The 27,283-nt window shown below is 33.4% G+C and overlaps 1 protein-coding gene across 1 annotated transcript in view; it reads right to left on the bottom strand.

Annotated features, from left to right (window-relative positions):
- Gad1 (glutamate decarboxylase) overlaps window positions 1–27,283 on the bottom strand; it is a 122,122-nt gene that overhangs the window by 24,139 nt on the left and 70,700 nt on the right. The window contains exons 7-10 of the mRNA XM_088242485.1: window positions 24,491–24,609; window positions 21,191–21,331; window positions 16,815–16,925; window positions 14,748–14,815 (exon numbers count right to left, since the gene is read on the bottom strand). Of these exons, the coding sequence (XP_088098611.1) occupies window positions 14,748–14,815; window positions 16,815–16,925; window positions 21,191–21,331; window positions 24,491–24,609 (439 nt within the window). The remainder of the gene's footprint in view (window positions 1–14,747; window positions 14,816–16,814; window positions 16,926–21,190; window positions 21,332–24,490; window positions 24,610–27,283) is intronic.

The following is a 27,283-nucleotide window of genomic DNA, read 5'->3' as shown; positions in this document are numbered from 1 at the left end:
TTTGTGAATTAAAGTATGTTTACTGTTGATAATGACAGTTAATTACGGGAAATATGTCGGGGCCGCACTAGGCATCCGTATAAAGTTTAAGTCTTTATCGAGTAGGGGTCGATTCAAATTTTACTCGAAAATAGCAATGTTAACCTTGAAATCGCATCTAAAATGACGTGTCCAAATTTCAGACCGCTACAACTCGCCATTTCGGAGATGTGACGGACAAACAAACAAACTCAACACAGGAATTTGGTTCCATGGAGTTGGTATTTATGTCTCAATAAATGTAACATAAGTATATTGTGAATAAAATGAATAAAAAAATAAACACACATGTATTTTCAGTTTTATAAAATAAATATAGGCGAATTATAGAAAAATAAATTGGAATAACCCGGCAATAATAAATACACAGTACATATTAAAAAAATATTTACAATGCAAATTAATATCTATTTAGCAATTCTCGACCTGACTACGGCCCATTGTTTTGCTGCGAAATTTAGCTAACTTAACACCTTTTTTCCTACGTTCGGGCTCCTCTATACCTTAGCGCATTATTACTCTGGGGATTAAACCAATCCTGACATATGCCTCCAAAACCAAAGAATATTGAGGGAACCATTGCAGCTTTCGAAAGAAGAATCCTCAGAGTTATCGATGGCCCTGTGAGAGAAGAAAACCATTAGCGTCGTCGCTACAATAGAGAGCTATATGATATCTACCGAGTGCCCGATGCAATCAACTCCACCAAGGTTAGACGCTCGTGTTGGGCTGGCCATATAATTAGAATGGACGACGAAAGCCCCATAAAACGCCTAATTTTCTCTGTTCCATGAACAACGACGAAGACCAGGAAGTCTTAAAATACGATGGATGGGCTGCATCAGCGCAGATATGATAATGTTGGAAGTGAGGAATTGGAGAGGAAGGGCAGCAGACCGGCAAGAGTGGAGGAGACTCCCGGATTCAGCCGAGGCCCACCCAGGGCTGTCGAGTTTATGATGATGATGATGATAAGTTAACTATTTTTTTTTAGTAACTACAACAAATATTTTTTTATCAGTTTGTTGTTAATCGTAGCGATCTGAGATGGGTTCGATGTTCATTCATTCATTATTTCCAAAAAATTGCGACAAGTCCACACACAACCTTTTGCCTCCATAGTTATACGCGGACTGATGTAAAATTTACTGCGTTCCGTCTAATTCTGAATTGAAGAACTGCTTGAGTGCTTTAGTTGCTTTAGGGCGGTCTCCCAGTAATGAATTTCCCAAGTTTGCACATGCGCAAATTGAGATATTTAGTAGCTCTGTAGAAGCAATTCCAATAAACCAATACTTTTTTTCGTGAATGTTTTATAACAAATTTAGCACTAAAATCGGTAGACACGATGGTATTTTAATATTAAACTATGAAAAATAACTCTTTTATTCTGAAATTAAGGTATAAAAATGCTTTTTAGTATATTTTTTCATGTACTTCAAATGTTTTTTCATTGTAAATTCTTTTAAATGTTGATATTCCATGTATTTTGTAGTGATTTTTTTGTTCTGTATAATATATATGGTGATATAATAATAATATTTATTTTTATAAAGCGCAATTTTTGTAAAAAATCACCTCAGGGGCGCTTTACAATTGTATACGTAAATTTACATTCTAACTAAGCTCAAGTTACATATTATAAGAGTTTTTACAATGAGAAACTTCAGCCCTACGGGAAATTGGATACAAAAAATGTTTTCTTAAGTGGGGTAAAAATTAGAGCATTAAATTGTACATCAAAGTTTCTTGAAAATGTACAGAAAAAATAATAAAAAATATTTTGATAAAAACGCACTACTTTAAATGACGTCACTGGTTCATGTGAATCGACCTATGATCTGAGAGATATGGAAGATTTCCGGTATGCTTGTCGCTTCTGGACCAATGGGAAGAACTGAATGAGAATAAGCGGAAATGAACCTCTGACGTTACACGCGGAGTTATTTCAGAAATACAAAACTTTGAAAAATCATAGCGCTAATAATACGATATATTAAAATTAAAAATAAAAAAATTGACAAGAACAGTCTATTAAAAAATATAAATTTAAAAAAAAAACCACTGAACTTCCTCATTGAGGGTATGGCAAACTAAGATTATGGCGTTGTAAACTGAAAAATTGGCACTGAAATAACATACGTTCGATACTCTGCTAAGAAATATCATCGCATGGACAATAGTCATCATTCCTTGATTTAAAAGTATAAAGGTAACTTCTCATAGCTCCGTGTATGGTAAAAATTTGGTTCGTATCGAAAGTACTCTGGTGATGACGACGGAAGTTTGCTGCATCAGCCAGCGTTGGGAAAAACTTTTTGGTGATTTTACCCGTAGAAGAAGCTACAGTCTGCACTACGTAAGGGGTTAAACAGCCCGTAAAGTCAATAAATTATTATTTATTGACGTATTTGTCAAATAAATAAATTAATTGATTGATTTGAAGTTTATTTGTAAAACTCCATATTTAAACTTAAAATATAAGTCTACTGAACACTTTATTTTATTTTTACAAATATAAAAACAAAGATTAGGTGACAATTGTTTCGCCTTGTTAGGGCATTTTCAAACAAATGTGAAGATAAGATGGATTGAATGTACTTATAATGCGGATGCATGTACTCGCGAACCAATATGCTAACAACATCGATGTCTTTAGCGTGAGTCTTGTAAATTTTAAATATCAATGTATACATATGTTCCTTATCAAATAGAACTTAATATTCTGTTCATATTGTATTTTATAACATTATGTACCTAGCTGCTTTAAACCTTTAGATGTATTTCTTTAGCTTATTAAAAAAAAAAGAATTAAAAAAAAATAGAAATATAAATATATATTGCTTTAATTTTTTTTAAAACCAACTTAACTTTTAAACACAGTTCTATATTTTATTACTTTACATTGTATTTTTTAAAAAATTTATGTTGTTAATACACTCATCTTTTTATTTTTAAACCAACTACACTTCTTAACACTGTTCCTATATTTTATTTCTTTATATTGTGTTTTTTTTTTTAAATCTATGTTGTTTATATACTCATCTTCTTTTTTTTATACCAATTTTACCTCTTAACACTGTTCTATCTTTTGTTGCTTTATATTGTATTTTTTAAATTTAATGTTGTTTATATACTTATATTTTGTAAAACTTTCATGTATGTAAAAGCCTTATGGGCGTGAAAAATATAATAAAATAAAAATAAAATAAAATAAAAAATAGTTTTATAATTTAAGGTACTGAACACTTTGTATCCCGGAGCCGTGTAAACACGTGATTATATAACCACGCGTTGTGTCCCGGTCCCGTGTTTTCACGTGATTTACCAGCTGTCTAAAAAAGTGCATTTTACTGACATTTAGTGACTTTTATTAGTACTTATTTGCTGCTAGTAAATTACGTGAAAACACGGGACCGGGATACAAATCGCAACAAAAGGAGTGAGACCCTGAATATTTATTATTTATACTTTTACAATGTTTGTATTCTTTTTTTTTATACGGAATGCTGTTCCCTCACTGGGGTGTCCCGTGCCGGGGGAAACGTTTTACAACAAGTAAAGCATGCCTTAAATTAGTTATTGAACAAAGTTAACATCATAAGCAATACAAACTAAAATAATCATTAAAAAAATAACCAATTGTGCGAATATTGCAATGTGGCTCTCCATAAAGGCTAATATTGGCAAAATTATAATGCAAAAATGACTTATTCGTCTTCTCCAAGCGGATATATCTAATATATCTGAATGGGGAAGGCGAAACAAACTTGGGTTTAATGTTTCCAAGTGTTCGGTCACGTCCTTCACTAGGGCCCAAAAAACTCTTTTTTTTCGCTACAAAATGAATGACCAGAATCTGATACGAACATCGAATGTTAAGGATCTGGGCGTTAGATTTGTAAGCACTCTGACATTTCATGAACACATAGAGACAATCAGTGGTAATGCATTGAAGATGTTTGGATTTGTTCTGCGTACTGCCAGGGTTTTCGAAAATACCCGCGTACTGAGAACTCTTTACAACTCCTCGGTGCGAAGTAGACTCGAGAGTGGCTCGATGATTTGGGGGCCACATGAACTGAAGTACTCTCTTATGATAGAGAAAATCCAAAAGAAGTTTCTGAGATATCTCTACATGAGAGAGTGCGGGTATTATCCTCGGCTCTACCCGATCGAGTTTCTCCAGGGTATGCTCGGCTACAACAGTTTAGAGACTAGAAGGAATGTGTATTTGACCACACATTTTTATCGATTGTTGCGCGGTATGATCGATAATTCTGAAATTATGATGAGCATTGGTTTGGATGTTCCTGATAATTACCTAAGACAGCGTCAGCATAGATTGTTTCATATTCCGATATTCAGGACCAACCTGCCTATGGTTATGCCTGTTGGAAGGGCTACCGCTATGCTGAACAACATCGCTCTGGATATTGATCTGTTCCATGTATCCGAAGGGGTTTTCCGGAGCAGGATTCTTCGACTACTTTGACATAAGTCTCTTTCGTGTATTTTTTTCTTCTTTTTTATAACATGTACGTATTGAATATATTTTTGTAATGTATATGTTATATTAAAAATAAATAAATTGAATTGAATTAAATTGAATTGAATTATTAAATCGTTTAAAATGCATATGAGAAGTTTCGATTGATTTAAGCCAGTATTTTCGTAATTATGACACTTTTAAGAAACCCTTCACAAAGCATGAAATTTCACAAAAATTGTCCGGGCACAGGGTAAATTTTATGTGTAGTCGGCCGGTGCTCAAAGTGTTAAGTAAAAAATATAAATAATCTTATGAACTATATTATACATTAATCATAATTGTGGGAAAAAACAATAGTTAAGGGCAAAGCTAACTGTTTATTTATGTATATACGGCATTTCTGCCATTTACATATATGTGGTATAAAGAGTGCTTAGAAACAAAAATATTTAAAAAAAAATCGAGTGTGAAATATTAATATACTCGTACTGTACACATTATTAATTACTTGAAATACATATATATATTTTAAAGAAATTATACAATAACAAAATACATTAATCAATCAAATTATAACTATTCCAACCCAATCTTCTGAAGATGATTTGCTCTTTTTGATAAAAATATGTTGGTCACTTTATTTTTTAAGTTAGGCAGAGATAAACTAAATATATCAAAATGTGATGCATATTCATTCCCGGTATTCTGTAATCTAACAATAGGTGAGTTATATTGAGCTACCGTTCGAGAATTTTGACAGTAAAATATTGTAGATGTTCTGCCTAATCTAGGTGGTACATAGAATGAAATCAATTTCAGTAGATCAGGGTTTAATAGGTAATGGGGAATTTAGGTATTTATATTTGAATTTCGGAAAACTTTATATCAAAGTAAGTATTTATTGACATACATGTATGTATTGTGAGATAATTAATGTACATGCTATAGTTCATAAGATTGTTTTTATTTTTTTACTTAAGTACCTTGAATTATATAACTAACTATGTAAGGACATTCAATCGATCTAATCTTCACGTTTGTTTGAAAATGTCCCAACAAGGCGAAACAATTGTCACGAAATCTATGTTTTTATATTTGCAAAAATAAAATAAAGTGTTCAGAAGACTCAAATCAGTGTTTGATTTATTGTATTATGAGTTTAAATAAATTAATGCGATGTTTAAGCATATGCAGAATGGTGAATGTTACACAGTGTGTAAAGTGGCCATTCAAACCAGCCAACGACATGTCATTTGCCCTGTAAATGTCTAGAGTTCCATATTATCTTCTCTAAAATGTGTTCTCTCTCTGTTGCAACAAATTTAGATCTTAATTCGAATGCATTTAAGCGCAACCCCTTATTTCGACAAAGTGCATAGGGGTTGTTTTTCAGTTTTAAATCCTCGCCAAAGTCAACACACCTAATCTGAGAACCGTGCATGTGCTTGGTTTGACGATTTTTAAAGGGGGAAGCAGCAAGTGCTAAAATAGTCTTGTACCATTAAGACTAATTCAAAATAAAAAAGGTGTTATAGTGACGTGAATATTTTATCACGGTGATAAGAGATTTATTTATTAGCGGACATTATCAATTTATACAATTTATAGGGTTTTAATTTTACAATAAAAGAATTGACGAAAACATTTTTTAAAGAGGAAAAGAAGCATTAACAAACATGAGGGACATCAAGACAAGATCCGGACTATTTATTTAGTGCTCGTTAAAATCGTTGTAAACTCAAACCAAAAAAGTCCAGATGATCTTGTCTCGAGTTTACAATACGAGAAAGACGGGTCATAAGAGAATGAGGAATTCCACTGTTTTCTAAATATTTTTTTTTCTATTAAGCGTACTATTTAACTGAACGAAAATATTTTTTTTGTGCGTTACATTTATCAAATACCCCGCCAAATAACTGTAATCAGTGTGTCACTTTTCAGTAGTGACGTCATGAAACGGTTGGCGTTCTTACTTTCACTGGCCGCGGTAAGTTGTATTTCTCCAGCCAATAACAAGACTGACAAGAATCTATGGAATATTGCTTTGATTACTTCATTTAGTTGATCGCAATTTGCTCATTTCTATGTTATGGTTGTTTTTACGAACGTTTCGATTTAGAAAAACCTAGAAAGCTGACATAATCTCTGGTTGAAAAAAGAGTATAATGAAAATTATACTCTTTTTTTTCAATGGTCAAAACGTTCCTTACAAGGTGCGGGGGCTTTAAAGCGGAAACCGGAAATACTACACGTAGATATAAGGAGAGACGTCATTATTTACGATTTTTAAATGAATACTATTTTTAACAATAATGTTTGATTATGTCCAAATGCTTGCAGACTGGCTGGATTTCCTCCCTAGGGAGTAGTTCGTATTTAAATCCATTTCAACGGATTTAAATACGAACTACTCCCTAGAGAGAGGAAAAACATTTTTGAGAAGGGAATATAGAAGTCAAGGTATTTACAGGGCTTTTGACCTGTCACTGGCTGGTTTAAATGGCCACTTTACACGCTGTGAACCATTCACCAGTCTGCCTATGTTCAAACATCCACATTTCCTTAACTCTTCCATTTACTTAACAAAAGTCTACAGATGAAATAGGTACTAATGAATCTAATAAATGTCAATCCATTACAATTTTACCATGCCGTTTAGATTAAGATGATATGTGTGAAATAGGCTATTCTCCGTCGGGTATCACGCGGTTAAGTTTGTTTATTTGGAAATTATATAAAATAATGAAAGACTTTAAGTGCCGTTGTCTCAAAAAAAATAATTTCCCTTTTTTATTTGTTATTTTATGAAAGCATCTATATTTTTAATTTTCTGATAACATTCTAGATATCTGGAAGTCCGGATGAGTCCGGATAAACAGAGTTCTAATGTATAAAAAAAACACAAAACAAAAATAAGAGTAAAAATCGATTGAAAAATTAAAATCAATCCCTTTCAAAATATACACAAAATTATTTGAGGTTTTACAAGCAGTATGTTTATTTGCACGTAAGAAAATCGGGAATATTTAGCCTTAAGCGAGGTGTTTCTGTTAAAAGGTTTTCGAGAGGATATTACAGCTGTCAAAAATGCATTAGCTGACGTCACAACGCGCACAAGTGGTGGGGGTACAAGTGAACATTAAACAGCAATTTGGATTAACCTTCTAATCCTGAAGGGTGAAATAAATTGTTGCAAGAGTGTTAATTTTATGATAAAAAACAATTAATGCAAACAAATAAGTATCTTATTACTTTATTAATGCTTTATTAAATGAGTTTATAACATCTTAAGAAATAATATAAATTTTCAATAAAATTACACTTTTTTATAAAAATTTCTCAAGAACATGTTTTTCAAATTAATTTGGGATATTTCAATGCTTTCTTTTTTTTCAGGTAACTCATTGTACAGCCTTAATCCCTTCTACAATGAGTTTTCTCCTCGTTAGTAATCTTATCTTTTTTATCCCTAGTTTTATATGTACGAGTATGAACATTGTTGGTTTAATTAGATTCTTTCTCCTCGTTAGTAATCTTATCTTTTTTATCCCTAGTTTTGTATGTACGAGTATGAACATTGTTGGTTTAATTAGATTCTTTCTCCTCGTTAGTAATCTTATCTTTTTTATCCCTAGTTTTATATGTACGAGTATGAACATTGTTGGTTTAATTAGATTCTTTCTCCTCGTTAGTAATCTTATCTTTTTTATCCCTAGTTTTGTATGTACGAGTATGAACATTGTTGGTTTAATTAGATTCTTTCTCCTCGTTAGTAATCTTATCTTTTTTATCCCTAGTTTTATATGTACGAGTATGAACATTGTTGGTTTAATTAGATTCTTTTAATATGTAGTGCAAAGTCAGCTACCTAGAATTAAGTATTAAAAAATGTAAAATAATATTAACAAATTACAACAGAGATGGAGAATACCTTAAATAAGGGAATATGGAAGTCAAGGCATTTACAGGGCTTATGACCTGTCATTGGCTGGTTTAAGTGGCCACTTTACACACTGTATAACATTCACCATTTTGCCTATGTTTGAACATCCATATTTCTTCAATTCTTTCCCTTATTTAAGGTATTCTCTATCCCTGTTGTAATTTGTTAATCTTAATGACTCCCGAGGGGGTGAAATCCAGTCTTTTGTCTATGAACATTTGGACAAACTCAAATATTGTAATGAAATCAACTGGTCCAAGAAGAAGTTTAAAAATTGAAAAATTGTTTTCAGGCGTTGCCTAGTATGGGAAATAATTCAGTCAGATGAATCTCTTCGCAACAATAAAGGTTTCAGCTCTTTAACTTCACTTAAATCAACAGATGGAAGAATTGAAGAAATATGGATGTTCAAACATGGGCAAAATGGTGAATGTTACACAGTGTGTAAAGTGGCCACTTAAACCAGCCAATGACAGGTCATAAGCCCTGTAAATTCCTTGACTTCCATATTCCCTTATTTAAGGTATTCTCCATCCCTGTTGTAATTTGTTAATCTTAATGACTCCCGAGGGGGAGAAATTCAGTCTTTTGTCTATAAACATTTGAACAAACTCAAATATTGTAGTAAAATAATATATTTTCATAGAATGAAAAAACCTATCTCCTTTGATTAAAAAATAGAAAATATTAATTTAGATGAAGACAAGTCTATTAAGGATCTCGGAGTTATCATGGTTTGTAAACTTACCTTTAATAAAACATATTGATACTATGATTAACAAGTCATTAAAACTCTTGGGTTTTGTTCGCAGGACATCTAGTGACTTGACTAATATGTTCACGCTTAAAACACTATATTGCTCACTTGTTCGTCCTCTTTTAGAATATGCGTCCGTGACCTGGTCTCCCTTCTATGTAGGCCGGATAAATCATATCGAATCGGTGCAACATCGTTTGCTAAGAAAAGTAGCATGGATGATTGGCCTTGAGAGGGGAGACTACACTCACGGAGAAATGGACTCAATGTTCAAAATCTCAAGTCTACAAAAACGTAGAAATAACATTGACTCCATATTTATGCTTATTTTATTTTATTTATTTCGAATAAAAACAGATGTACAGGTTAAATTAATATTTAAAAATATATATATGTATATAAAATGTTTACACAGTAGGGCCTGCCATCCAATTATATGTTCATAATACTAGACACTCCAATAAGGATCTGATTCTACAGAGAGGAGTCAATACTTTTTTGGCTCAAAGGCAGCAATATTATATAGGCCCGAGGGCATATAACCTTATCCCAGTTTCGTGGAAATGTGGTGGGATTTCCAGGCTGAGGAAGGTGTTGACTGCATTCTTAATCCATATTGGTCGGAGGGAGTCAGAGAATTTGTTGTCCGATGTAGAAGGACGTAAGCTGGTTGCTTGTTTTACTAGTAATGACTTGGGACTTAGGATATAGAGATTTTGGTATTATTTATGTTTTCTCTGGATATTCATTGTTTACCTTTAAGACTGAAAAAGCACACAGTATGATAAAACTGTAAATACTTTTAAATATCATTATAAAATACATAATTTACTGCCTTAGAACGGGGAAGTTTAGATGAACCAACAGCAAAAATAAAAAATATGTATGTTTACTTTTACTACTGAATTAATTTGTTGTATAAATAATTACTTGTATATTGCTGTAATAAATATGTAAAATAATAAAAATTAAAAAATTAAAAAAATGTATTCACTAAATAATATAGCGACGACGCACAGTGTTTCGTTTCATACAAGCTAGAAACTAAAAATTCTGAATGTACTTTTAACTCACGTATGCGATTCATTTAATCCTAAAAAGAGGTTTCTTTTATTAAATATGTAATAATAATTCGTTTTAAAAAAAATATGTCACATTTTGTTATTTAATAAACGAAATAAATTTTCTGGAAATTGATATCTGCATCCAATAATGTATTTAAGGATCATAAATAATTGAAATTATTACTTTAATTCTATTGACTGATAAATCAGTCAACCTATAAAATAAATCATTGAAAATTATATTAGATACTTAGGCATAAAATAAAGATTTCACCCGAGAGAACTAATCTGCCTTCACTTGTTTTGTCATAATAACCATTTTACAGCTGATCTTATTATGTTAAACATGAAAACTCAAAGGGTTTAAATAAACTTAAAAGTTTGACAATGTAAGGAACACAGAAGTGAGGCAACGGACACAGCAACCCTTGGTATCTACTGTCATCCAAGGCGTTTTGGCTGGCAAGGCCATGTACTACGTATGCCTTCCGAGAGCCTTAACCATGCTTGCCTATGTTACAAGGCATCAGGTTCTCGGCGTCCTGGTCGTCCACTGTTGACAATTTGTGGGCAGTTTGCGTCAGAGTTGCGGTACGTGGACTTGACTTGGGAGGATGTACGGGAGGTCGATCGCTTGGCCGGAGGCAGATTATGGAATCCATATGCCCCACATAGGGAGCGGATATGGTATGATGATGATAAAACTTAAAGGTCTTTAAATAAAACATTTGTTATAAGTGATTTTCAAATAGATGTATTTTGAGAAATATAAAAAGAGCATGTAATGTAGATAAGCCAAAGGAATAAAATTTTTGTCAAGAAACTCTATTAATACTAATAGAATTCATTTCACTGGGTTTGGCGCCACAAATATAACAGGACATGGTTGACTTATTTTTAGCCAAAACGTTGCAAATTTTACCATCTACCATTGTTAAAAGCATTTTAAATTTTATGGAAAATACTACACCTCCAATATTAACATTAAAATTTTCAAGTTTTTCAATTGCATCTTGAAGTTTTTCGATTTCAGACTTAGTAAGAATATCAGTTTCTTTGGCGAAAATCAATTTAATAGGACGACAATAAGAGGTTGAAGAAGGGCTTAAATTTTGCCAAATTACTATATTAGGGTCATCATTAAGCCTTAGTTGTATTGGAACGAATGACATAATAAATAAAAATTCATCTATTGCATGCTCTGTGTAAAATTTCTGTTTATAATTACTATGTCCCGAGCTTCCATCTCCACCGCACTTGCATATAAAAGTCAGTACAGAACCTGAAGGAACTCTTTCTTTTAAGACTTCTGATTCTACATTTAGCAATCGTTCCACCGTATGATTTAAAATCGCTTGTAGCTGGATTTCTGCACTAGTTTCCGTTATTTTGACAAATTCCTCGCTCAGGCAACATGCTTCTTTTGCTTTTCTTAAACTATAAAATGCCGGATATATGTTGTGGCCGGTTTTTATGGCATTTTTACGCATAACTTTATAGGAATGCGAATATAATTTACAGTCAACGTATAAACTTAGCGCTTCCTCAATTGTCAATGCCCGCTGTTTGTTTACTTGTTGACGTTCCCTACGTATTTTTGCTACTTCATTGGGAGTAGCTTTCAAAATTTTCTTTAGGAGATCGGCAACTGTGCGTTTTCCTGATGCTCGAATAAATACCTGCGTGGCAAACGAAAGTTCTTCAGATGTCTTCGTACTCACTAAATCACGCACTTTTGTCCTTTTGCACAGATCACTGCATGCCCCAAAATCCTTTGCGGGCCTTCCAGTAGACGTAGATGGTTCATTCATGTCTACTGAAGGACTTTGTCGAAAGTTTTCACTTATCAAAATATTTTCACTACCGTCGAGCCACTCAATTTTTTTTTTAACAAATCTATCTAGTTTACAGCCAGATTCGGTCCATTTTCTGCTTATATTTAAACAAATGAGCTTAATTTGATTTTTTAACAGTTTTTCACCACTTGCACCAAGTTCACCGACTTCAAATTTACTAACAATAATATTTAACACTTCTTGAAGCCTTTCTTTCTTCGTCAAACTCTTCCACATCACGTGCAAATTCTTGCCTGGAAATCTCGTATCTGTTACCTGTAAAATAACAAAATAAGATAGATGCAACTTCGTGCGGTAAAATATCGAAACTGTAATGAATTAACAATAAATTAGTCTATTGAAAAATAAAAATAATATTTTGCTACTTTGATATACTCTCCGAGATAAATTCTCGAGAAGTTAGAAATTGATATTTTTTTAACTACTGAAAATACATAAGTTAAATTATTGTTTTTTTTAAATACCTAAATAAAATACATTAAAATATTAGAAAAAAACTACACAACATACCTTCCTAAATAGTTTCCATTTTTTTAAAAATCGAAATAAAAAACTTTAAACTTGATAAACAACCTTTACACGTCGGACGCCAAAATGCAAATAAATGTAATTAGGCTTTCAAAAACCAATTATCCGACTTTCATATTCTGGTATGAATCACCTTAAGCATTAATCACCCCAATTAGGCTTACAATCGTCACACTAACTATCTGGTAATGCCCCCATGACGTCATCGTTTAAGAATTCAAAAGTGACTTTTTATCTTGTAGCTTGTATGGGTCAAAACACTGTGCGACGGCTCAAAATTTAAACTATAAAAATAATAAATATACTATATATTGAAATAAGATAAATATGGACAAAACAAGGAGATAGTGGAAAGGAAAAGAAGGAAATTGATAAGGAGTGGTAAAAAATGATTGAAGGAAAGTAAGAGTGGAAAATTGCATTTGATTTAATGATTTAATGAATTATAAATGAAGAGCGTGAATCAAGCCTATTAATTCTCTTCTGTACATATTATATGGAGTGTTAAATATATCAAGGCTATTAAATTTTTTGTTAAATGTTCCACATATACGAGGGATCGTAGAATGTTTCCGATGATTAGTATTAATTTTACGAATATAGAAAATATCAGAGAGTCTTTAATTTGCTGAATGGCTTAATTGATGTACCATCGTTACTGGAACAAGTGGCATTCAATGTTCCGATCCGCCGGTTGCGAAATAATAATGCGCTGTTCCTCGATCAACACAGCGCAAACTATGGCTCGCATGCACCGATGTCCCGATTGTGTCGTATTGTAAACTCGAGACCAGAACTGGACTTTTTTGGTGTAAGTCTTTATAGATTTAAAAATTCACTAAGATACCGGATCTTGTCTTGAGGTAGTAATTTTTATTTTTTTATTTTAGCTTTAATTTTATTTAGTTGTATTTTATTTTTTTAGTGCCTGTATTTATTATAAGAAATTGTATTTACCATAGTTAGAATAGAAATTTATAAGTCCGTTAAACAAATAAATAAATAAATAATATTTTTATTTATATCCCTACAGAGATAAGGTAGAATTTTTTTCAAATTCAGGATTATGGATATTCGAGCGTTTACAGGGCTTATGACCTGTCATTGGCTGGGTTAAGTGGCCACTTTAAGTACTACAACATTCCCCATTCCGCTTATTAGCGAATATCCACACCGGTAACATTTTTGATTTTTGTATTTATGTTATGAATTTGAGAAACCATCCACACGCGAGTTGGATCTGCAGGCGATTACTAGTACCTTATTTGACTCGGAAGAGTCTTAACTACATAAAATAAAGTAATCTGCTTAATTAATATACTTAACTTCAATATCAATACATAGATGGCCCTCCAACTCGCTTGTGGATGGTTTCTCAAATTCATAACATAAATACAAAAATCAAAAATGTTACCGGTGTGAACATTCGCTAATAAGCGGAATGGGGAATGTTGTAGTACTTAAAGTGGCCACTTAACCCAGCCAATGAAGGTCATAAGCCCTGTAAACGCTCGAATATCCATAATCCTGAATTTGAAAAAAATTCTACCTCATCTCTGTAGGGATATAAATAAAAATATATACCTACTCCCCCTTGGGAGAAAATCCAGATTTGTACAAGTACACGTACCAATAATGTTGTGAAATAAATAATAGTAAATATTATTTATTTTATTTATCCTCTCAATAATTTTATGTAATGTGTTTTGATGGCTTATTCGTCTTTGTTTATTGTTTATATGGACCTTAATATTCTATTGTGATTTTTTTAAAGATGTATTTGTAGATACCTAATTGTGTAGTCTATGTAAATTGTAATTGGCAGTAGTGCTGTATTGTCCATTTAAATAAATAAATAAAACTCAGACCGCGTATACCCATAAATTAAATTGTTTTAACCTATCATTGTTGTGTAAGGTGTCACTCAAACCATCTGGAAATGCAAGAGTTCGCAACAATTATTCCTCGAAAGCCTCAATTCATTAGAGTTTTACGCATTATCCTTTTAAAAACCCAATAATCTTAATTAAATCATAAGATAAATATATATTTAAAAATTAAGGTTTACCTTTCAATTCCTCTCAACCGCTGGAAGCGATGTCTTTTGGAGAACAGGATACCACCTCCCCAGGCAGCCTAAAAACATAATTAACGAATTAAGGATATGATGTAATGATTAAGGTAAAAGCTTAATGATTTAAATTTGTTGCAACAGCGAGGGAAAGCATTTTTGAGAAGGGAATATGGAAGTCTAGGCATTTGCAGGACTTCCAGCCAGTCTGCAAGCATTGACATTGACATACTCAAAACATTGTTGAAAAGCTTAATGATGTAATAACTTATATTTACATATAAGTTATAAATTTAAAAATACTTGGTACACATCCACTTATTTATTCGACCAATTAGCGCTTTCACCCTCTAATAGGCATCTTCAGACTGGTGAATATTAAACAGCAATATTTCAATGGAACAGACTGAGACAAATTATTGAAACATGTGTTGGCGGTGTACTTTGAGACTTTAAGTGCGTATTGTGTCTTTTCCATCTTATTTTTCAAATGTACCTCCACTTAAGATAATATTTAGTTTTATATAAATTATCCCAATACTGTATAATATTCACCAGTCTGAAGATGCCCATTAGAGGGTGAAAGCGCTAATTGGTCAAATAAATAAGTAGAAATGTACCAAGTTTTTTTAAATTAATAACTTATATGTAAATATAAGTTATTACATCATTACAATGGAATCCCATCAAAAATTGTTAATAAATAATTTAAATAAAAAAAAAATAAAAAAAAACTTAATGTTTCAACCAAACAGTTTAGTTCATCATCATCATTCCCTTTCCGCAGCTAATGGTGCATAGGGCATTGCATTGGTCACACCAATTTCAGCGTATCTTGATCATGTATGTTAAATGAAGGTAAGATGATCAGTCTTACGCTTCAGGTACCAGTCCAAGGACTATGAAATATCTCAGTGTAAAAACCACCCTTTTTTTTAAATAAATATTTCATATCAACCATGTCGGGAATCGAACCCGAGATCTCTTGCATGGTAGGCAAACGCGCTGACCATTACACCACGAGGCCGACAGCTTAGTTACTTGGCCAATTTTCTATTTTTACTTTTCTTTGAACAGTTACGATCAAAGCTCTATTTTTAAATCAAATAATTCATTAAATTGTTAAATTTTCTATGTTAAGTATGTATCTCGATTCTCTAACTAAACAGTTTAGTTTACAGCTCAATTTCTAAACCAAATTCATCATGATCGTAAAATAACGACGCAAATGATTTTTTTCAACTTTACAAGAGAGCCGTTTAATTTTTTTGACACCTTATGCCATATCCCATATGCTCAATAAGTACAAAAATATATCCTTTGATACTTGGGTTAGTTTTTTTATTTTATTATTTAAACCTGTAATATAAAGCCTTTTCGAAACGTCGTTGTTCTACGATCACGACACATTTAGTTAACATAATTTTTTTCTAACCAAACCTAGTAGTTAACATCTCAATTCAATTAGTAAAACAGTTTAGTTAACTCGTACCCACCGGAGATGGGATTCTCAGACCCTATAAATACGAAAATTATCGATTACGCGATAAATAAATTTTATACGTGATTTCGTTCAGTCTAACATTTAAAAAAAAAATCGCTTAAATTTGAGACATAAATAAAAATTATCGAACCAGATTTATCAGAGGTTACTTTAAAAAAACACGAATAAAAATATTTTTTGTTCGATAGGTGCTTATCGTCGCCGTGAATTTTATAACGCATGTCGGCCGTCGCTTTTTATGATTATCAACAAAAGATATAAATCTCGCAAAAAAACTTATGATATGTCATCTCATTGCTTTTAAGTACATTTCTAAAAATTTTTCAATAAAAAAACCACGAAACAGGCCCAAAAAGCGACTTTTAAAACTGGGTCTATTTTGACCACTTCGTCACCCGCGTTATTTTTTTAACCATTGGGCTTTACGAGCCAATAGCTCAATTTTATAACCACATATTTTTCGGTTTTACTCTACACATTTAGGTCTAAACGTCTTTATTTCCTTTATCAGAAACTTTACTACGTAACAAAGTACTTTTTTTAATTGAATAGTAACTTACATCAATATGCAGCCAGCAGTTGTGGCGTTCACAGATGTCAGCCATCTCATCGATGGGATCGAATGCTCCAATCACGGTTGTTCCCGCGGTAGCATTGACAAAGAAGGGTATCTGTAAACCAAACATTAATATTAATAATTAAATTATATGGAATAATTATAAATAAAAATGATTTTTTTTTTTCAACAGAGAGGGAAAACATTTTTGAGAAGGGAAAATGGAAGTCTAGGCATTTACAGGGCTCATGATAAGGAAATACAGCCAGTCTGCAAGCATTTGGACATAATCAAACATTGTTGAATTACCACCTGGTAAAAGAAGAAGTATAAAAATTGGAAAATTGTTTTCAGGCGTTGCCAAGTAGGTGATTTAGTTCAGCCGGATGAATCTCACCCACGTGATAAAGGTTTCAGCTCTTTTACTTCACAAAAGTCAACAGATGGAAGGGTTGAGGAAATGTGGATGTTTAAACATGGGCAGAATGGTGAATGTTCCACAGTGTGTAAAGTGGCCACTTAAACCAGCCAATGAAAGGCCCTGCAAATGCCTAGACTTCCATATTCCCTTCTCAAAAATGTTTTTCCTCTCTGTTGAAATAAATTTAAATATGAACAACTCCCTTGGGAGGAAATCCAGCCAGTCTGCAAGCATTTGGACATAATCAAACATTGTTGAAAAATGTAATTATTTTTAAAATGCTAAAATTAATTGATTAAAAAAAAATCACCAAGAAATGTCATAAAATGAAATGAAAAACTCATATTTATTAAAACATTATGCAATTAAAGTGGCCCAGATGCAGAATAGACAGACTGTGGACGAGAATTGAAAATCTACGGCTTTCTTTTGGGATTGATAGGTTTTAATTTTTTTATAGATGCCGGAATCAGGGTGTCTTTGAAACAGGTAAAATGACGTAAAAAGTTGCTCTGTATGAACTGTTACAGAATGGCCGGTGCAGGTGTGGTGACTTTTTTCACATCCTTCCATTTGTTTTGAACATGCATTCTCGTCGAATGCAACCCTGGTGATGTACGAAAGAAACATTTACACACCGAGCTTTTTTCCTACTTGATAAATTGAAGATTTTAATACCTATAAATATGCTACTGGCAAAGCTCTACATTTCACTGAAAACCGCAAGTAAATCGGTCCAGTAGTTATTCCGCCTATCTAGGACACACATCCGAACATTGCCTTTAATACAAGGTGACGCAAAAGTTGTCATCCGATGTTCTTTGACTGTACTTTTTTTTATGATTGAAAATTTTTGATTCTGGTTTTGGACTTGTTTATCTGATATCTTAATTTTTTTTCCATTAAGTCGAGAAAATGATATCGGCCAATAGGCCGCCGCCAGAATTGACGACCATACGGGCCCTATTTATGGCATTTCCTTCACTCTTTCTAGAACTTCCAGCGCTAGGTTCTCGCATTTTGGACGGATATTCTATTTCAGGGCTTCAAGAGTCTAAGACTTGTTAACACAGACTCTTGACTTCAAGAAACCCCACAAAAAAGTCAGGAACGGTTAAATCAGGTAATCTTGCCAGCCAGTGCAACTCACTAAAACGAGAGATTAAGCGACCCGGAAATACAGCTCTCAGAATATTGGTTGTGGCTTGTGCAGTATGCGCCGTTGATCCGTCCTGTTGGAACCACATGTTCTCCAATCCCGAAATTCTCTGCAAAGACCGCCGATTAATGCCTAATTTCGTGGCACGTCATCTGGTCGATACTCCGAGATCTTCTGCTACATCTTCAGCTACAGCCGGGGAATTCTCAGCAGAACGGCTGCTCCGGGGTCAGCCAGACCTGGCGGCACATGTTGTCCCATACACTTCTAGGCAAGCGGCTAAACGCCGTAGTGCTTATCCAGTTGGCGTCGGATAACCGCAAAATCTGCTCCCAAATTCACGCTGCGCCAACAACACCGACAAATTGATGTAGTTAAGTCCATCAGAGATTTAGGAGTTGTTTTGGACTATAAACTGACATACAACGAGCATATAGATAATACAGTAAATAAATCACTGAAATTACTTGGCTTCATTAACAGAATATCCTCTGATTTTACTAATGACCGTACAATCAAAACTCTTTATTGCTCAACTGTTCGCCCTCTTCTTGAATATGCCTCCGCGGTCTGGTCTCCATTCTACGTCAATCGCATAAATCACATTGAATCAGTCCAACATCGCTTGCTTCGAAAAATAGCGTGGATGCTTGGACTAGAGAGAGGTAATAATTCTTATGCTGATATAGAGTCAATGTTAAATATTTCTAGTCTACAAAAAAGTAGAACTAATATTGACTCCATATATATGTTCGGCATACTAAATGGTATAATCGATGTTCCATCATTACTAGGACAAGTAAAATTCAATATTCTGACTCGTAGATTGAGAAACAATGAAGTACTGTTCATCGTTCAGCATACAACAAACTGTAGCCTTAATTCTCCAATGACCCATCTTTGTCGTATTGTTAACTCGAGACAAGATCTGGACTTTTTTGGTTTAAGTTTACAGCGATTTAAACGAGCACTAAATAAATAGTCCAGATCTTGTCTCGATGTCCCTTATGTTTGTCAATGCTTCTTTTCTTTTTTTTAAATGTTTTAAACTATTCTTTTATTGTAATATTTAAACCTTAAAAATTTTATAAATGGACAATGTCCGTTAATAAATAAATAAATAAATTATTCCGGAAAAAATCGAATCAATGTAAAAAAAGTTAAATAATAAAAAAAATAATAAAAAAAGCAGAACTAACATTTGCCACCATTTGCAAAAGTCATGGCGTCTTCCGATAGGGTGATGACTTTTACGCCACCTTATATATGTAAATAGCAGGAGCGTGCGGTGAAGTGTTCGGTTAGGGAAGCAGTCATTTGGTACTGGGTACATTCATACATAGGTAAAATTTGTGCCTACTGCTAACACAGAAATTCAAATTAGGTGCTTTAAAATAAACTATAAAGCAATTTTATGCCATAATTTTAGTATAAAATAGTTGTATGTCACAGTTTAATATTATAATGCCGTCGTGTCAACCGATTTAAATGCTTAATTTGTTATAAAATCGTCACAATACATAGAAAATGAACCTGGATGTGTTTGTTAGGATTGGTTCCAAAAATATTCAATATCTCTAATTACGCATGCGCGGACTCTCAAAATTCTGTACTGACGTCCCGCCCCAAAGGAACTAAAGCACTCGCGTAGTTCCATAATCCAGAATCAGACAAAGCGCGGTGTATTTTATATTTTATACCAGTTCGCGCATAACTGCGCAGTCGAAAGGTTGCGTGAGGAGTTGTTGCAAATTTTTGGACATTATTGATGAATGAACATTCTCAGATGGCTTTGATCAAAACAACAAACCAATAATAAAATATTGCTTGTAGTTATTTAAAGAATTAGTTAACTTACTCGTATAGCTGATTTTATTAAATAAAAAAATATAGATACTGATTGTTTAGAGGTCAATTTTTTGGGGAAGCATTGGTTCCATCCAATATATTTATTTATTTATTCATATTTTTCGCTTACAAACTACAATTAATAATATAAATAATGTGACCTCACTGGGGTTTCCCGTACCGAGGACACTTAACAATTTAGCTTTATGAAAATACATTTGAGAATAAACAAAGAAGACTAACTTAAAAAACAAACATAATTAACAAATATTCAGACAGTTTTAAAAACAAGATATTTATGTACATCTATATTATTTATATTACAAAACACACAATGAAAATAACAAAAACCTAACATAAGCCATACAGTTGTGGAGCAGTTGATTCAGCATTGGTATGGGCGAATGAGACAATCCATTTTACTTCTACCTAGCTCCACTATCCATTTTTTTATGGCATTTTTGAACATTTTTTCGTTAATAATTGTTTTCGTAGATAGTGGAAGTAGGTTATAGATTTTAATTTAATAATACTCAAAATACCTTTGTCCGAAAGTGGTTTTAGTTTGTATTTGTTTAAGTGTTCTATGTGTTGAGGATCTAGTGATTATAGTATTTGTATGTGATGTATTGTGGGGGTTATGTCTTTCATTTGAGTAAGAGTAGTTTTTGAATCTATAAGTGAGTATTGTTTTAGCGAATAATGGTTTTGGTGTCATAAGTTGTGATTTATGAAATATTTCTTCAGTATCGGGACTCTGAGTATTATTTTAATGATGGATTTTTGTGCAACAAATACACTATTTAAAATATAAACTATGAACGGACCGCGCATGGTAGATAGATAGGTAGATAATATTGTAGCTGTCGGTTATCCAAATAAAACTATTAAAAAATATACTGAAACTGTGCAGTTTTTGGATTTTTGTTTGATCAACTGATGTTAGAATTACCTGTCCCCTGGCCTTTCTCTCCAGAATGAGTCTCTCCAGTTCGCTGGGGATCAACCTGCCTCTTTCGTCACTGGGGACCATGATGCAGTTGTCTGTTCCCAAACCGCACACGGCAGCGCAGGACTTAATGGAGTAATGACACTGAAACAATAATTTAAAAGTTAGTTCATTTTGATATAACGTATCAAACATGGGTTTAAGTCCCAAAACTCATGTATGGAAGTAAATTGTTGTCTGACTTTGCAAACAATATAAACCATGCCTTAAATAACAAAAAATACGTGATTGTTATATTCGTCGATTATGCTAAAGCCTTCGACACCTTAGATCACTCTCGCCTTGTAGAATGTTTGGACGATGCTGGGATCAGAGGAAAGTATAAAGGACTACTCGCAAACTATCTCAATAATCGAAATATAATTGTGAAAATACAAGACATATTCAGAAAAAAAGTACAAGTAAAAACGGGAGTAGCCCAGGGGTCAGTAATTGGTCCCCTAGAATACCTGATATACTGTAAAGCTAGGGTTTCCTAGGACAGCGGTGCCCGTATTTTAACGGCCGTAGTGAACGGTGATGTAGTGGACAGCCGTCGTAACGTCGACTAGAGAGTGGTTTCCTAGGGAAACGGTGTTAAATGGTGTTGATAACACCGTTTTCCTAGGAAACCACACTCTAGTCACCGTTACGACGGCTGTCCACTGCATCACCGTTCACTACGGCCGTTAAAATACGGGCACCGCTGTCCTAGGAAACCCTAGTTTAACTCTATGGCAAATGTCATACAACACTCACTGTGCTATCAGTTTGCAGATGATACGGCAATTGTTGCTATTGGAGACTCACAAATAGACGCGCAGCAAAAATTGCAATCGGATTTTAATCAAGTTTTAAGATGGTCACATGATTATAGCCTAACAATAAATATAAAAAAAACGAAAGCGTTACACATTACGTCCCCATATAATAGACCAAAAGAAGATTTGTTAATATATGCACACACTCACGAATGCTTGCATATCAATCTACAAGACTGCAAATGCACAAAAATAGATCACGTATCAAAATATAAGTATTTTGGTATTATTATAGATTCCACTTTTAATTGGGAAGAACAGATAAAAACAGTCTGCAATAAGCTAAGAGTTTGCCTACTTAACATGTACCATTTAAAACCATGCATACCATACCCAGTGCTGAGACTAGTTTACTTGGGGCTAGTTGACCCAATTATTCAATATGGATTAAAAAGTGATCTTGGAGTGATCCTAGATAATAAACTAACTTTTCTGGAACACTTTGATAATATAGTAAACAGATCCTTAAAAATTTTAGGCTTTATTAATAGAACTACGTCTGATTTCCAAAGTATGCTTACACTTAAAACACTTTATTGCTCTTTAGTTCGCCCTATTCTTGAATATGCATCTGTAATCTGGTCCCCTCATTATGCTGTTCATATCAAGCGCCTTGAATCAGTTCAACATCGTTTTATAAGAAAAATTGCATGGAAGATGGGATTGGAAAGAGGAGACTATTCATATTCTGATATGGAGAGGTTTTTAAGCATATCAAGTCTTGAAAAACGCAGATGCATTGCAGATATAATCTGCATGTATAAAATTATGAACTGTCTCATTGATGCCCCTGAAATTTTGCAAAAGATTCTTTTTAACGTTCCCACCCGTAGACTAAGAAATAATGAAATGCTTTTCCTCGGTCACTACAGGACCAATTATGGTGCACAGTCGCCTTTGCCCAGAATGATCAGGCGGGTGAACGATCATCAAGATCTTGATTATTATGGTGTAAGGATGTCTTTCTTTACAAATCAGCTAAAGAATCTGTATAGTTAGCCTATGCTTTTTACTTAATCTAAAAAATCTATCATCTGTCTTTGCTGCTTATTTCTGTTCCTTATATTTTTTTATTCCTTTGTAAAAATTTCTTTTAATTGTAATGTTTATAATGGACTTTGTCCGTAAATAAATAAATAAATAAATAAATAAATAAGAATATGGGGACTCAGTTTTAAATCTTATACGGATAGAGTCTTGAACTTACAGGTACAAATTTTAAAAATTATCGTACCTGTTAAAATAAAGAATGAGGCAAAAGTCAACAATAAAATATTATTTGATTTTGTTAACGTTTTGCCAATTAAAAAACAGTGTCAGTATAAGATAATGACAGATCATTTCCTCGATTGCAATTTTAAATCCAAAATAAACCACTAGATCATGACCCGACAAGTATCGGCACAGCAGCTGATGGTACCACGACAGAAAAACTACTATGGTGACAGGACAATAGGGTAGTGTAGTACCAAAACTGTACAATTTAATACCAGCTAAAAATCGTGAAGAAAAAAACCTAATTTCATTTTTAAAAATAGTCAAAAAATTATTAAACAGCAAGTGAAACTTAAGTGTTTAAATATATTTTATTCTTTAATTATTATTAAACTATGTACTTAATTATAAATTTAAAAAAATAAAAATGTAATGTAACCCGCAGACAAGCTTCGGCTTTGCGGGAATAAAAATACAATTATGTATGTTACTTATTTGTTAAAATGAATAAAACTTAAAAAAAAAAAAAAACGTAGAATTGGCAGAGGAAGAACGATAGCAGAGTAAATGCGGTCTCCTAACGAATAAGTGGGAAATCAACGAAATCATGCGAGAGTGCTTATCTGAGATGAAATATATAGACTGAGGTATAATTGATTAGATCAAGAAAGGATCACTGAAATGGTTTGATCATGTAGGACAAATGGATGACGAGAGAATAGTAAGACAGATATTTATGGCAAAAATTAATGGTAACGTAGGACAGGATGCCCAAGAAAGAAGTGGCATGATCAGATAAACCAAAATCTCGAGTCTGATCATGTCAAAAACAGACACAGCCGAAGGGCATGTATGACAAGATGTATGAATGTAAAATAAGCTAGGGATACATGTCAGGATAGACGAATGTGGCGGTCCATCCTCTCTGCCTACCCCTACGAGGAAATGGTAGTAGTATCCACATAAAAGTATGTCCAGAAAGTATGTTTGTTTGTATTTCTCGCCATCGCATCGCTGCGATACCTAGCTTGACCTATTGAGAATGAGTTAATGCTATTGAGAGTTAGTTGAATGCTGTGTACGCTTCGTGATGCTTGTTTGAAATGCCGAATAAAATTGGAAATCCCGCGAGATAAGGTCTGTAATTCGTTTCCTTAATGCGAAAACATTAAACCAGTTCACATTTATTGACAGATCTGTAAGGTGCACGGATGTGATAAGTTATTACCTGATCTGATGTGAACATCACGAGTTCCCCAGGGATGCTGTTCAAGCCCTTCTCCTTGTAGTGGGGAAACTTCTTGTGCCTGGCAGCCAAGAAAGCGTACAGGTTGGAGATAGACCCGCCTAAAAATCGATAAAGATACAGTCAATAAACCATCACACTGGAATTCTATGAAGAATTTAATTCAAACAGTATCAAGGCGATACAAGCAAACTTCAGAAGACAAGAAAAAACTTGAATAATAACCCTATAATATTGTGGTGCCTCAGAAGTAGGTACCGGAAGCTGACAAGAAAATAGAGCAATAGACAACAAACACGACAGCTTGGCAATCCAGAGGATCAGTGACGTAGATAAACATAAAAGCACCGACGCACTGATCGCTCCTTCTCTTCTCCACCTTTGCAGCTCGCCACCTACAACCAAGATCTAAGATCTTTGCACTTAGAAATTATTGTCAACTCTAACTTCAGCGTTCATTTGTATTAGGAATATATTCAAAAACGAATCTCGTTCATTTTTAATTGTATTTAATTAAATCTTCAATTGAATAGACGACAGATTGCTGACTTAATGTTTCTATTTAAGATTTAAAATGGAATTACTGACTGCCCCAATTTACTAAGTTTAATTAATTTCCTTGTACCTCTTGAACGCACCCGTCACACCAAATTATTTTACTGCACCGATGTAAACACTAATGCAGCTAAAAATTCGTGCATTTATAGAATATGCAACTAATATAATAATATTATTGGAGCCAATGCGAGTGATATCTGCAATTTGAATAATAATAAATTCAAAAGGGAAATCAGCGACAGAATGCAGGCATTGTCACCATAGGTGAGTAGTGATGATTAAATACAATATTATTTTTTCATTTTATTTTAAATTTATAATGGTAAATATGTTCAAACATTTTATTTATAGTTTTCCAAATTCTATTTTTGGATAATATAAATTTTGTCACATTACGTATATTGATAATTATAAGTTTAAGATCATTTTTAGTCTAGTTTTAAGTACCTTTTATATTATAACCTTATTATTGTTTATGACTCTAGATTTCAATAAATACATAAAAAAAAAAAAAAAATGTGTTCAAAACTCACAAACTTTCATTTTATTATAAAGTGTAAAGCAAACTTTTGAAGAGCAAAGTAGGGCCACGCGTGAGATGTTGGATGTAGTGTTTGGATGTAGGATTTCAATCGACACCCTACACCACATTTTAGTCTGTGGACTAAAATCATTTACGCGTATAGTATACGAGTACACGCTGATAAACCTACCTACCGATCACTAATGAGTGATCTTCACCACAATGAGGAATTCCACTGTTTTCTAATTATTTTTTTTTCTATAAGCGTACTATTTAACTAAGCAAAAATATTTTTTTTTGTGCGTTATTTACAAAGATATGATATGAAGTTACATTTATCAAATACCGCGCCAAATGACTGTAATCAGTGTGTCACTTTTCAGTAGTGACGTCATGAAACGGTTGGCGTTCTTACTTTCACTGACCGCGGTAAGTTGTATTTCTCCAGCCAATAACAAAACTGACAAGAATCTATGGAATATTGCTTTGATTACTTCATTTAGTTGATCGCAATTTGCTCATTTCTATGTTATGGTTGTTTTTACGAACGTTTCGATTTAGAAAAACCTAGAAAGTTGACATAATCTCTGGTTGAAATGCCAACAAAGTATTATTTGCCGGATTTCAGGTCGTAGATCGTAATCGAATTATTCACCGCAAAATCACCAATCACCAATTAATTATACTCTTTTTTTTCTATGGTCAAAACGTTCCTTACAAGGTGCGGGGGCTTTAAAGCGGAAACCGGAAATACTACACGTAGATATAAGGAGTGACGTCATTATTTACGATTTTAAACTGAATACTATTTTTAACATTTTTTATTTATTTTTGCTTGCGTTTTTGAGATATTTCATCCTACTCCAAAATTTTTAAATATTCACGTGTACACGAAAACATTTTCAAAATTTAATTCCGGGTTGGGCTGGAATTCCTTATTGGTGACCACCACAACTGGTGGCCCGTACAACTGAGCCTCCACAAAATGATAATGAGATTTATAATAGTAGAAACATGAGATTATCAATACTTAGAACCAACCTATTACCCAGGTGCGGTCACAGAGACCGCTCGCAAATTTCAAATGACATTTTAATTTATGCGCGCGAGGGGATTGTTTGACAGCCGTTGGGGTACTAAAGTTATATTTCGAGAGTAGAAAAGGGCTATTGGGAGGTAACACACCTCCAACATAACATAACATAAAATATGAAACTATCTGTGACCGGACCTAGGCACCTAAGTGTCAATCTTCCACTCAATAACCCGTTACTTTAAGGATTTCGGCTTAAAGGAGAAGATTCATCAATATAAGAACACTCGCCCACCACTCAGCAGACAGGCTCTTTAAAAATCTAATCTTGGAGGGTGAGAACGAACTGACGGAAACCCGTCCCAAAGATCTATTCAAGACGCAGTGACCGTAAGAGCTTATCAGCAGTGGCTCCTATTAACAAGAATGAGTTATTCTTCTATAAACTATTGAATAAGTTAAAGCTTTTTTGGTAGTGAAAGCATTCCCTACACACTATGGACAGCCGTTTTAAAGACCAGAGGTCTTCCTATCGTATTTGCTAGTAGTTCAACTAATTTTTTTTGTTCTAAATATATAATATAAGTTAGAATTTAACTTTTAAGTATATAATTTAAACTTGGTATACTTTATCTTGACCTAATTACAATTACAAAAACCT

This window comes from Micrasema longulum, unplaced genomic scaffold (genome assembly GCF_059751315.1).
Source record: "Micrasema longulum isolate JH-2025_06_02 unplaced genomic scaffold, ASM5975131v1 h1tg000140l, whole genome shotgun sequence".
Lineage (NCBI taxonomy): Eukaryota > Metazoa > Arthropoda > Insecta > Trichoptera > Brachycentridae > Micrasema > Micrasema longulum.
The sequence above is the reverse complement of the archived record's forward strand: the minus strand, read 5'-3'. Positions and strand labels throughout refer to the sequence as shown.